The sequence below is a fragment of the Leucopleurus acutus genome, assembly GCF_964270905.1.
Source record: "Leucopleurus acutus genome assembly, chromosome: 6".
Lineage (NCBI taxonomy): Eukaryota > Metazoa > Chordata > Mammalia > Artiodactyla > Delphinidae > Leucopleurus > Leucopleurus acutus.
This window is the reverse complement of record NC_139149.1, coordinates 75,555,630-75,569,263: the sequence shown is the minus strand read 5'-3', so window position 1 is coordinate 75,569,263 and position 13,634 is coordinate 75,555,630. Positions and strand designations below refer to the sequence as shown.

The window sequence follows — 13,634 nt, the reverse complement described above, 5'->3', positions numbered from 1 at the left end:
TTAATAAATGTGTTGCTGGCATTGTGATTATAAAGGAGAATGTGCTTATTCTTAGCATACACATGCTGAGTATTTAAGGGTGAAGTAGCATGAGGTCTACAACTTAATTTCAAACAGTTCTGGAAAAAAAAACCCACATACATTTATATTTACACATATGTACATGTATATGTATGTAGAGATACACACTTATTTTAAACTGTCCATCTAAAGAGAGAGACAGGTTGAGAAAAAGCAAATGAGACACAATATTAATCAGAAAATATAAGTGAAAGATATCAGATTTTCATATTTTGTCTTTCAACTTTTCTGTAGTTTTGCAAATTTCAAAATAAAAAGTCGGGGTAAAAATCAAGTTAGCCAGGCACAGAGAGATTATGAGAGGTAAGACAGTATTTATAGACAAAGAGAAAATTGAGAAAATGCCAGTCACTTAAGGTAAACTTAGGGTCTCTTCTAATTCTATGATTTCCCACAAGAAGTTTATCAAAACTAGTTAAAGCATTTTAAGTGTCCTCCCTCAGGTAATTTAGAAATCATACATTTCTCTCTAATGACCAAATTCTAATTATTTATTCACTGAAGTATACATACATGGAGTCACAAAACAGTATTTAAAATAAAATTCTATAATCTAGATTTTTAAAATTAATTTCAAGCGATCTGACCTATCATAAAAACCTAAATCATAAATCAGACTCACGTTGCATTACTGAATCCAACATACTCATTACCAGCCATCTTATTCAAAAATTGCATTACCTATAAACCAAAATTAGAAAGTACTTTTAGTAATCAAAGAACAAATATAAAGAATGTAGCATGAAAACTGAATTCTATATTGTACTTACATAGTCAAATTTTTCAGCATTATTCACTCCTTGCTGCAAAGAAATGAGACATAAATATGTTAATATAGGGCCCCACCCCAGTTAAGCTTTAAGTGAATATAATATCAAAATTCCAAACTGCTATCATTATAATTAATATACTGCACATTAGTACTTTTAAATCTAGGAAATACTTCTAAGGTAATTCAATATTTACATAAGCTTTTTTATATGTTCTTACATTAACACCCATATGTTGAGAATGGATCTGAATTACAAAGGGAATGCTTTATTTTAAGTATAACTTTTCCCAACCCAAAGTTACAGAAAAGTTTAAATATAAGCTCCTCAAACCCCCTTATCCTTCATAACACCACATAATCTGCTACAATGTATGTTATTTATTTAATTTCACATTTTAAAAAAACTTAAAATAAAGTTTTACCCTTAGCAAAGAATTAGGTATATATAAATTATGGTTTTCAATTAAGAACAATCTACTTATATTTCTAAAATAAACTTAAACCAGTATTAGAGTTAGAAAATGAGTTATGTTGCAAAGCTATCTTTTACAATTCTAGTATACGTAAACATTCTGGATACATTTTACTAATGTAGAGAAAGCTCTACCTTTAATATCTCACTTGTTACAACAATACTTGAACTAAAAAAATTATATTTCATAGTCTAAAAAAATTAGCTACTTTTGTATTTAGCATTATGCCAATTCAGAGTATGGAAGATGTATTGTTTCATCACTTCTATTTCTGACATGTTAGCTACTGCAAATGTCAATAGGAAAAACCTATGTAATGTAGATCAGTTCAAGTAGCCAAATGGTTTCATTTTACCTCGGCGAAGTTTACAAAGCAGTAAGTTGTAGATCTGAAATCAAACGTATTAATTGGTGATATGCACCCAAAAGAAACAATACATCTCTAATTTTTAAAACAAGTTTAAAATGAAGTAATTTGACAACTAAAATTGTAAAAACGAAAATTTTTAACTTTACCCTCAAAAACCCAAAACAATACACTTTAAAATTTTATTTGGTGGTGGGGGGACTTGTACCAGAGTATTATTTAATTGAATAAAGCCAGGTTCATTATCCACTTTACAAGTGGATTAGGATGTGGCTGATAATCTGTGAAACCCTACAAATCAACTTATTTGAGAAAGAATGTGCAATGACATACACAATCAGTAGCTGGAAAGAACACCACACTATTTCATCAAAATCAGGCATTAACAAAGTTTAAACAAGTTAAGAATAATTTAGCTACAACCATATAGTCATCACTATCTATGTATTTTCTCTAAAGTGTCCTTTGACATATTTTTAAGTTTTCTTTCTTTATAATACACCAGAAATCAAAATGTAGAAATGTAACTCCAAAGCTGTTCAATGAAAAATAATTAAAAGAAGAAATTACCAACTTCATTGAACTGTTGCAGTTGTCAAAATATTCCATAGATCCTAATGCTGTAAAATATGTAACAACATTTAAACCACAAAAACCTTTTTAACCTTTGAAAAAGCACAAAAAAACAACTCTTTTGGAAAAGGATGTCAGCATTTGCATTGGGATGTCACATGGATAATTACTGGTTATACAATTAATCAATGTAAAATAAACAAGTTATATTTGAACTTTCATTCTCTGACCTAAACTGTACCCTATAAAACTAATACAAATTTTCTTTGTTTAGCTGTCATGTTTCATTTTTAAAAAACGAAAAACTGTCTCAACTCTTGACTATGGTCACATTCTTGGTCTATTTTGCAGCATACTAAATTAAAGTACAATTAGATTTTACTTCTATGTTATTTTAAAGAAACAACTGGTATTTATCAATGTCTATCATTATATAACATTTTGGGTAAGCTACCTGAAATGTCCTGGCAGATTATGTAAATAGACAAAATAAAATATCTGAATGACTGTGTTGACTCAAGAAAGTCTCTACTCAAAACTTCCCAATTTAAATGTAAAAGTACTTGATTAATGTTTCTTCTTATTATCTACCTAGAAAGAGCATTTAATTGAAGTCAATAAAATATATTCCCCCCTGTAATCTCTTGGAAAGATTTCACGTACCCCAGGGATACGTGAAATGTGGGAAATTTAGTAATCATTATCAGATGTCACATCATTTTAATTTTGAAAAATTTACATTATAAAGTTTATGTGCAAAGATGTTAGAAAAAAACACACATACACATACCAAATAACCTAGAGTAAATGCCCCCAGCCCCTGCACCGCCCTGCCAAAGCAAAAACACAAACTGTTAAAAAAAAAAAATCATTTCTCCAGTAGAGAGGTACAGAGGGGTGAAGGAACAGATGTTATGAAAACTGAAGCCACGAATGGGTAGATGGGGGATGGTTATACTTTTCTGTTTATTTTGTGCATGTTTGAAATTTTTCATACAAAATTAAAGGAAAAATGTTTATTTGCTAATAATTTTGCACAGTAATTACAAAACTGTTCCTTTAGAATATTTTCTTTTTTTGAAATAGTAAATGATTTTTAATTAGTTCATGTACCAGTGGATATGTTCTATTGCTAGAATAGAAGTATAAATTCTCTTACTATTCTAAATTTTTACAGATGTACAAGTTGAGAAATCCTGCTGATAATAGATGAGTAGATGGAAATAGGAAAGACTTTGTTATGGCAATGTACACAATCCTTTACACATTTATCTCATTACATACAAAGGTCACACAGTAAAATATACCCTCAAAAACTACACTTAATGCTCTCATTAACTAACAACTTGATCAGATCCTCTTTCCATTTTGTTGAAACCAAAAATCTGGAAACAACCTGGTATGTAAGATTTGTTCCCAGTCACTACAGTGATTACAGTGATTCACATCCTCAATACCATGACCACAATATTTCAAAATGTTCTCTTTTGATGGTGCCCAAGACGTTTTTACAACCTGAAGCAGTGCACCACAGTAAAATTTAGGACACGAGAAGTATATACCTTTTGGAAAATGGGAGGAAACCTAGACCAAAGGCAGGTTAATTTTAAGAAAGGCACCTATGGAAACAGATTTAGAAACTGATAGTCTTAAAACTATCAATGCCTCTTTATCTCTTGGAAAAATATTCCCATGCCCAGGGATATGTTTATTTCAGTTTTAAGTCACTGCACAAGTATTATTAGATATCACATTATTTTAATCTTAAAATTACAGTAATTTATATTAAGTATGGTAGGAAAACTTAAAGATAAACTGGACAAAATACAGTTACCAAAATTTCTAACCCATTTATTACCACATGACTTTTAAAAAGCAAACCATGTGGTTTGTTTGAAAAGGTTAGTAATCAGACCTTGAGATTAGAAAATTATACAAATTTATTTTTCTATAAACATATCTATCAAGTTAAAGAATTTACATTCCTTCGAGGAAAACTTTTATGAATGAAAATTTGACAAAGAAGCACTGAGTTTTAACACTGGCTATTAAACGAATTAGTAAGTATACTGGAGTAGTTTTATAACCTGTTTATACAATATACTCATGAACTGAATTATGTATTACACATCACAACACAGGTGAAAATATCACTATTAACAGGGACATGTGCCAATAAATGTAATATTAATATGACTCATTTAAAGTCAATGCATTAATCACAGTTATTTTGTAAGTAAATCACTTGATTCCATTCATAAAGTATGGAGGTGTAGAAGCAAATTGAAAATTAGAAATCATAGAGGAAAAAGGCATAGAAGAAAGAGGCAAAAAGAGGTAACTAAAAATGATTTTACAAAACATTTGGTTTAATCTCTCCAAAGAAAATGCTTTAAAGCTAAATAATACGTGAGAATTAATATAAATATTACAGGTGAAAAATAATGTTCTAAATCTAGTATTTTCATAGATTAGCCCTAAAAATAAAGTAACAAAAAAGGGAATTCTGTTGACAAATTATCCGCCTTTTATTTGAGGAAAAAAACCCTCAAGCACATCAACTGATATAATCATGAAAAACTGATATAATCATAATAAGCCAATATAATCCTTTCTTATGAATGTTACCAAGTTCAAGGCATCATCCATTGCTCCCCAGAGCCACAAACTGCCTTAAAAATGTGGCTTATAAGCATGTGTAACAGGTGATTGCTAACATGACCAAACTGAACATTACACACATATTAACTAAATTTGTCTTGATTTTTTAATGGAGCATAATTATTATTTTTAAAAAAGAGAGGAAAAAAACCTCCAATATTTTAAATTCAAAAATACTTCTGATTAAAAAAAAAAAATCAAGTTCTTCAAATGACAAAAACCAGAAACTACCACGAGAATAGAGACACAAACATAGAAGACAATGTGACTTTATCTTTAAAATTAAAAAGCAGGGCTTCCCTGGTGGCGCAGTGGTTGAGAGTCCACCTGACGATGGGGGGGACACAGGTTCGTGCCCCGGTCTGGGAAGATCCCACATGCCGCAGAGCGGCTGGGCCCATGAGCCATGGCCACTGAGCCTGCGTGTCTGGAGCCTGTGCTCTGCAACGGGAGAGGCCACAACAGTGAGAGGCCCACGTACCGCAAAAAAAAAAAAAAAAATTAAAAAGCAGAAGTGTGACAATTATATGTTGTCCTCATTTTTCCACTCTAGCCCTCAAGTTATCAGAAGATCTTAACTTTTAAACTGAAACTAGGTGAGATTAAAAAATTATGTAAGGATGCTGCTATTTCATCCAGAGTAACTGTGCTTTCAAATTTATTTTTACTCTTTCCTTTAAATCAAGCAACCAGATTACCATCATCAAATAAAATCAACTGCATCAAAAAGTATTCCTTTAAGTTTAGCAGCTACCACAGAGAAAGAGACAGGAAAAAACCTTCATGGTTTTTTAAATTATGTGCCTTTTAAGTACAAAAATGACATTTGTTTTTATGAAGGCATTTACCTATATAGTGTTTAAAATTTTAAATATTGGAGTTTTCCTACAAGTTTAGTAGTTAAGAATTTATGCAACAGGTTCCTTCTGTCCAAATTCTCCTTTTTTACACAATCTGCTAATCCTTTTGAACATTTGCTCTGCCTCTTCCCCCATTTTCCTGAGGACCACCACCAATCCTACAAAGGAAAAATATCAATACTACAAGATTATGAAATAGTCTTACTAAAGATTCTAGTAATTTGTGTGTGGGGGGAGGGGAAATAACATGAGGGGAATGTTTTAATAGCACCATAATAAAGTTCTGAAGTTTGAAAGAAAAATATAGCCTTAAGGTCATCAGCTAAAAGCTAAAAAACAGAATTCAAATCTAATAGCCATGGTAAAATGGCCACATTTTGGGTACTCAAAGCACAACCTCCTTGAGAAGAAGCCTAGTTCCTTATGGATAGCAAGCACTGACTAATGTCCAAAGAATGACTGTATACACTCACTGAAAATTAGATTGACTTTTAATCCAATAACTGGTATCTTCTGTAAAAGTTAAATTAGGAAAATAAAATTTCTGCCTTTTGGACAATATAACTATGCTAGGTAAAGACAAAATGTCATCAAGAGAAATAGCAAACATCTACATTAAAAATGGTAGAGTGAATTTGAATGAATAGCAAACAGAAAATTGGGAGACTTAGCTCAAGCCCAATTCTACTGCTGTTAGAACCTATCCAGTCTGTTTCCTCATCTTATCTATTTAAGGAGTAAGAAGGCTGAGCTTGAAAACTCCGTAAGAAGGCTGAGCTTGAAAACTCCTTCAGCCATGGTTTTATTACTTCAATTTCAACTACCAATTCAACAATATTATGTGATCATATAATCTGCAGAGATCACAGATAGTTATTTATAAAAGTTTTGAATTCTTTTTTAAAAAGTCCAAGAAAAGTATTACATTCTGGGACAGTCAGTTTTACACAGAGGTATGTCAAGCTTATCCCTTCAAGATTTAGATAAACTTCATTAAAAAAACAAAAAACAAAAAAAACCCAAACCAAAAAAACCCCCAAAACTTGTGAAACAACTTCTAAAAATAAAACAAAAAAGGTCAAAGAAACTGACCTTAAATATGAACCATATCCCAAAGTCTCATTTCCAACTGTCAGTAAATTTACAATTTTTCTAAATTTAAAAACACTGATCAAATTTGTAAATACAAGATGACTTAGTTAAATGTTTGCACAGTTGGATGTAACCACACTTATGCTGTGTATGTGTGTTTTTTTAACTGTTTCTAAGTACTCATATTAATGTTGCTCATTGTATAGTTTATGGCTTGTGACTAAACATCATATCATGATGTGATATGACCAGACATGCATTTCCCACATGCAGCATTTCAGTGTAGTATATTAAGCCCATGAATCATTAAACAAAAGATGTTTAACTGCATGCAGTTAAGCAAGACTTCTATTAATCATTTACATATGTCCCTTTCTTAAAAATACTATTGGTGTGCTATGTTAATCTTTTTCCAGTGTAAGAGTTCTTAAACTGAGATCCATGGGTCTGTGAATTCCCTACAGTTATATAAAATCATGGTATGTGAACATTTTTTCTGGGAAGACCCAAAAAAGGTTCAGAACCATTCTAGTGGTTTTCTCATCAAGCACTAATACACACATTTTATTATCATAACTTTCCTTACCTCTAACTTACTTGTTCAAATCTGAACAATTATTAATGAGACTTTTCTCTCATCACAGTATTTACTGAATTTCATTGTAAGGGCCCATTTACTGGTGTATACCCCATGTTATACTGTAAGTTGTGGCATGACTGTGCCTAGTACATATTCATATTATTTTCTATAATAAACACGTAGTTTCTTTCACCTCAAACTGACAACTTTTCTCTTATGTAAAACAGTGACAACTAGATTATAGTGAGCATAGCCTAAAATTAGTTACATTAAAAAATAATACTTGTCTATAATATCTCCATCACTAGAGTTACAAGGATTAAGTGGGCCAGTGCTTATGAAGCATTTGCTCTAAAATAACAACATATATATTCTTAAGATAGTACTCTTCTATTTTAAAGGCTTTTCTCATGAATGAAGAAAAAAATTCATTAAAGTTAAGAGAGGATTTCTAGCATACAAATTAGATGAATTTTTATTAACTGGGCCAAGGGTATAATTTATATTCAAACATTCCTTGTGTAACCAGGGTATCCCATCTTCAGAAATGCATCTACAAAGGCAGATAGCTATGTTTTTTTCAAGCATGGAATAGATGTGCACAGATTTACTGAAGAAAGTATATAAATGTTCCAAACACAAATGAAATATAATTGAATACCAATGAAACTTATAATTAGAAATTAAAAATCTAAGCAGTATCACAGAATAGAACCACTTTCAAATACTTATTTCAATACATTAGTGTTTCCAATTATTAAGGCAAACGAGACACTTAACAAAAGAAACAAAACATACCATGTAAACCAAAGAGTAGGAAAATAATGTAACTTAATAACTGGAATAAGTCTTATTTAGTTATTACATGATTCAAGTAAAACAAATGAAACAAGTTCAAATGAAAATTGTGATTACAGCTCATGAAAGTATAAAGGACTTGAGAACAGTCAAGGGTAAATGTACTTTGTTTTAACACAAAGTACCAGAACATTTGTCCCTACATATGCTGATGACAAACATCAAACAGTAATATGCTGTTACTTCTGTTTACATCTGTTCTTTCTAGAAGAGCCAAAAAGAAGAGAAAGAAAAAAATATTAAAACTTTAAGAAGAAAAACTTCTGTGACTACTGTTCAGAAGAGACTTCTTTTTGAATTTTTGCCAGATCTTCAGGTCAAGAGTAACTGTTGGAATTTATGTCATCTATTTTAATTTTGTCCTTGAAATTACATCATTTATTTTGAAATAAATAAAAATCCTAACCTTATGCCATACCATTAATTTAACACCAAAAGAAAAATTTTCACATTTCTACATAAATAAGATTCCTCTTTATGCCTTAGTATTTAAAATTTTTACTGGATTAAAAGGAAATGTCAACATTTTACCTTTATTAATGAAGTCACAACAATTGCTCCAGCATTTACCATAGGATTGTGTGGTTTATCTGAAAATATAAAAGCAATAGCATTACTTTAAATACCTGATATAATTTTCTGTGATGCACAGGTACTTCCCATGAACATACATCTATTTTCTTTATGTAAGCCATTGATTGTTACAGTTCTTTTTGGGGGTTGGGGGTGGAGACTGGAGGAGTGCATTAAAGTCAGTTACACATCAAACCAGTAATACACTTTTAAGAAGCTGCTATAATTATACAGGCAAACAAAGATTCAGGTACAGACAGACAGTGAACAGTGCTGTAAGAGCACATCCAAATTTCCTAACTCTGCCATTTGATCCTGGGCAAGTAACTGAACATCACTGTGCCTCAATTTTCCCATCTGTAAACTGGGAGTAATAACAGCACCAATACCTCAGCAAGTCATAATACTTCAATGAATTAAAAAAAATGCTTTGGCACAGCACTAAGCAATCAAGTAATATTATTATTAAAAATCACCTTGGAAAAAGCATATCTAGTGTGGACCCAATTTTCCTTTTTTAAAGTATTTTATTTTTGTGTTTATGTATATACATATACATATGCAGAAAATGAAAACAGGTGATACACATAGGATAAAAAGATTACAGGGTATTTAAGTTGTATTCAGCATGCCTTCTATATTTCCTGACAATAAGGATGTATTTCTTGTATAATTACAAAATTACTTAAAATTTAAGTTCATCCAAAATCCTACCTCTTCTCCTAATTCTTACAACAAACAGAATTTCAAATCTCAGCTGATTATGCTGTCATTCATAGCACAGCATAAACGCCAAACACAAAACTCTTAGGGCACTGAAAACATTTATTTGAAAGCATAATTCCTAATCTGTTTGTGGTAGTAATTTACTTCTTTGGGAACAAGTTCTTATCTAACTTGACACATCTAGCAGAATTCATAAGTTATTGCTACATTATCCCAAAGTAATTTACTTCTTTGGGAACAAGTTCTTATCTAACTTGACACATCTAGCAGAATTCATAAGTTATTGCTACATTATTGCTACATTCATAAGTTATTGCTATAAAATTTACTTCTTTGGGAACAAGTTCTTATCTAACTTGACACATCTAGCAGAATTCATAAGTTATTGCTACATTCATAAGTTATTGCTACAAAATTTACTTCTTTGGGAACAAGTTCTTATCTAACTTGACACATCTAGCAGAATTCATAAGTTATTGCTACATTCATAAGTTATTGCTACATTAGTCTCCTTGAATTTTAAGCAAGTTACCTTCCGTGAGATGAGTCTACAGCTAAACAAGGAAATTCTTCAACTGTTGAAGAGTTACTATATGACCCAGCAATTCCACTCTCAGGTATATAACGAAAAGAAATAAAAACATGTGTACACAAAAACTTGTACACAAATGTTCTCAGCAGTATTACTGATAATAGTCAAAAAGTGAAAAATAACTCACAACCCAAACATCCTGCCAAATGATGAATGGGTAAACAAAATGTGGTATTATTATCCAAACAATGGAATATTATCCAGCAATAAAAAAATGAAGTATTGACATAAGCCACAACATGAAAGCACCTTGAAAACATTATGCTTAGTAAAACAGGCCAGTCAAAAAGACCAAATATAATGATTCCATTTACATAAAGACCAAATATAATGATTCTGTTTATATGAAATGTCCAGAACAGGCAAATCCATAGAGAAGGAAAGCAGATTACTAGTTTCCATGGGTAGAAGAGAAATAGGTATTGACTACTAATATCTCTAATACCTAGGGTATCTTTTAGGAGTGATAAAAGTGTCCCCAAATTGACTGTGGTCATGGTTGTACAACTCTATGAATATACTAAAAGCCATTAAATTGTACATTTTGAATGAGTAAATTATGTAGTAGGTAAATTATATTTCAATAAAACTGTTAAGAATGTTTAATTAAAAAAATCAATAATGATAAAAAATTGGGTAACTTAACAGTACACCATTTTCTTCAATATAAGATCAACAATATGATTTAGTAGCTAGCTAGCCTTTAAATAGTGTACATTTTGGGTTACCCATGATAATGACAAATTCTAAAAGTTAAAATAAAACAGTACAGGTCTACTATCTAAATAGTACAGTCAGGATTTCACCTATTTCAAATTATGCTAAGGGAAGTCTGCTTTCTTTGAGATCACACGAAATGACAGTAATAGTTGTCACAGAAAAATACTACGCAACAAAAGGGAAGCCAAGAAACAAAAAATTTCCAGTATTATCTATGTAAAAGAAAAACCAAATGCAGACACAGAAATCAAAATATGGAAATCAGGGCTTCCCTGGTGGCACAGTGGTTGAGAGTCCGCCTGCTGATGCAGGGGACACGGGTTCGTGCCCCGGTCCAGGAAGATCCCACATGCTGCGGAGCGGCTGGGCCCCGCAACTGGAGAGGCCACAACAGTGAGAGGCCTGCGCACCGCAAAAAAAAAAAAAAAAATGGAAATCAGGCTGTGCTAAATTAGTTTATACTCATATTTGTGTATATTCATGTATCTGTCCTTTCATTTTTTTTTTTTGGACGTTATCAGGTTTAGACTCTAGGGCCCTAGGAGGTAGCTAATGTGTGTATTCCAAATGGTACCACATAAATGTGGGCATTTACTATTTTGTAAATCATAAATATTCAGCAATTACTACATACGCTACATTTAAGAAGATCTTCCAAGAACACTAAAGCATTTCATGGCATGACAGAGCAATTTTCAGATGTAAGCACTGCTCACTCTGACTTTGGCTTAAAAGCCAGACATCTGAACACTTGGAAATACACCAGAGATTAAAACACCAGCTTTACTGCATTATAAAACCTCAGTCTAAAAGTGGAAATCTCCTTTTCCACTCTGCTCTGCCATAGTCGGAAGGAAAGAACTGAAGGGTTCAGTTTAGAATTTTTAATTTAAAAAGAATTATGACAACAGAAATAACACAAGCTAATTAATAAAGGCTAAGTAATGACATATATTAGCTTAGTAAAATGACAAAATGGACATCTGAAATTTTGGGGCATGTTTTTAACTAGAATGCAAAAAATTGATTAATTTTAACAAATATTTATTCTAAGGGAATAAAACAAGCAAAAAATTCTTCCATGTTATACCAGAAAAAGCTTTTCAAACTAAGTATATGAACCTTACAAAGATGTGGTTCATGACTGAGGCTGATAGTAAAAGAGTAACTACTATAATTTCTTTATCTATTCATTATATTCAGATTAATGTTAATTTATCATCATAATCTTACAAAGCTAGGATAATATTAATACATTTGTTTCTTTTAATTTTATAACGCTAGATAGACACACATGCACATACATACACAGAGTGTAGTTTCACCATAAATTACCCTTGAAATTTTCAATATAAAAAAGACCCACAAACTCTTTTCTTGCTGGGGCTAATCTAAAACCAAGACTCTAGAGCACAGAACCTATGCAGAACTCAAGAAGGAGTGGTATGGTATAGTGACGCCTTCATTTTCCCATTATTTCCCAGATTCCTGGTATTGGCTCAGGCTTGGAAAAAGTCAAAGAATATCAAGGCAAAACCTCTTGTTAAACTTTATATTCAGTTATTACAAAACAGTGCTAAATTCCTGAGTTCTTAATTGTGATTTTTTTCTTATAGACTTAGTGTCATAAAATGTATATGGCAAAAAAATGTATTACTTACAATGTTAAAGTCATTTACCTCAAGCCTATTTTATTTCTTACCACTCAATTCACCAGAACCACCTAGTTTATCCAAGTTTGTATTTTGGGGAAAATAGTAATTTTTCTTGTAAAATGTTTAATCTTGTGAGAACAAAAATATTCTTTCCATATTAAATCTAGATGTCAGTGAATTTAATAAATAAGGTACTTCTGCATATGTCCTTATTGAAGTTGCTAGTTTACAGTAATCTCCATAAAATCAAATGTAGCATCAGGATAGAAGGATTATGGTAAAATAAGTAAGAAAATTGAACTGCCCTCAAAACAAATAGAAAGAGAAGCATAAGAAAGTATCAGTCTTGTAACTTCATTTTAAAAACTCATAAAACAATACTGAGTATAAGGCGTATTTTTTATTTTTCATCCAGCAGAAAGAAAAAATACAAAAGTATATTTCTCACAACCATTACTGTAATTCCTTCACTCTTGTTTTCTTCAATTCTATTTTAACTTGTCACACAATGAGGAACCTAGCATATGCCTGAAAGATTAAAAAACAGAAACCAATCTATAGGTTGGTGTTTAGATTTAACAGCTCTATCAGATCAAAAGTACTAACTACCTTTGTCCTCCCCTTTTCTTTTGGATTCCTGTAAAGCAATAAGACTTGTTAGTTATCCAACTATTTAACACAAGATATTTCTTTCAAATACTAAATGTTATGGAGAAAAAACAAAACATCACCTCAACTAGGGCCACCATTAAAGCTTTTTATTATGGAAGTTTTCAAATATATACAATATACAAAAGTAGAAAGAAAAGAATATAAGCATGCATGTACCCATCATTTAGCTTCAATGATTACCAACATACAGTAATAATCACATGCATCACTCCCAGCTACACTCCACTGAATTATCTTAAAGCAAATTCTGGACCCTGTGAGACTTTATAAGATATTCCCCTATAGGTGGTTATAAAGTGAAAATCTTACTTCCTGCCTCTGTCTTTTCTCTAGCCCACTTTCCAGTGGTATGAGATGCCTAAAAAACCTGTTTTTTAAA

General features: G+C 31.4%; 1 protein-coding gene across 2 annotated transcripts in view; it reads right to left on the bottom strand.

The window, feature by feature from the left end:
- The window catches only part of GLS (glutaminase), a 78,975-nt gene that overhangs the window by 42,496 nt on the left and 22,845 nt on the right, over positions 1-13,634 (bottom strand). For both annotated transcript variants that reach the window (XM_082841858.1, XM_082841857.1), the window contains exons 7-9: positions 8,849-8,907; positions 852-884; positions 704-762 (exon numbers count right to left, since the gene is read on the bottom strand). In XM_082841858.1, the coding sequence (XP_082697984.1) occupies positions 704-762; positions 852-884; positions 8,849-8,907 (151 nt within the window). The remainder of the gene's footprint in view (positions 1-703; positions 763-851; positions 885-8,848; positions 8,908-13,634) is intronic.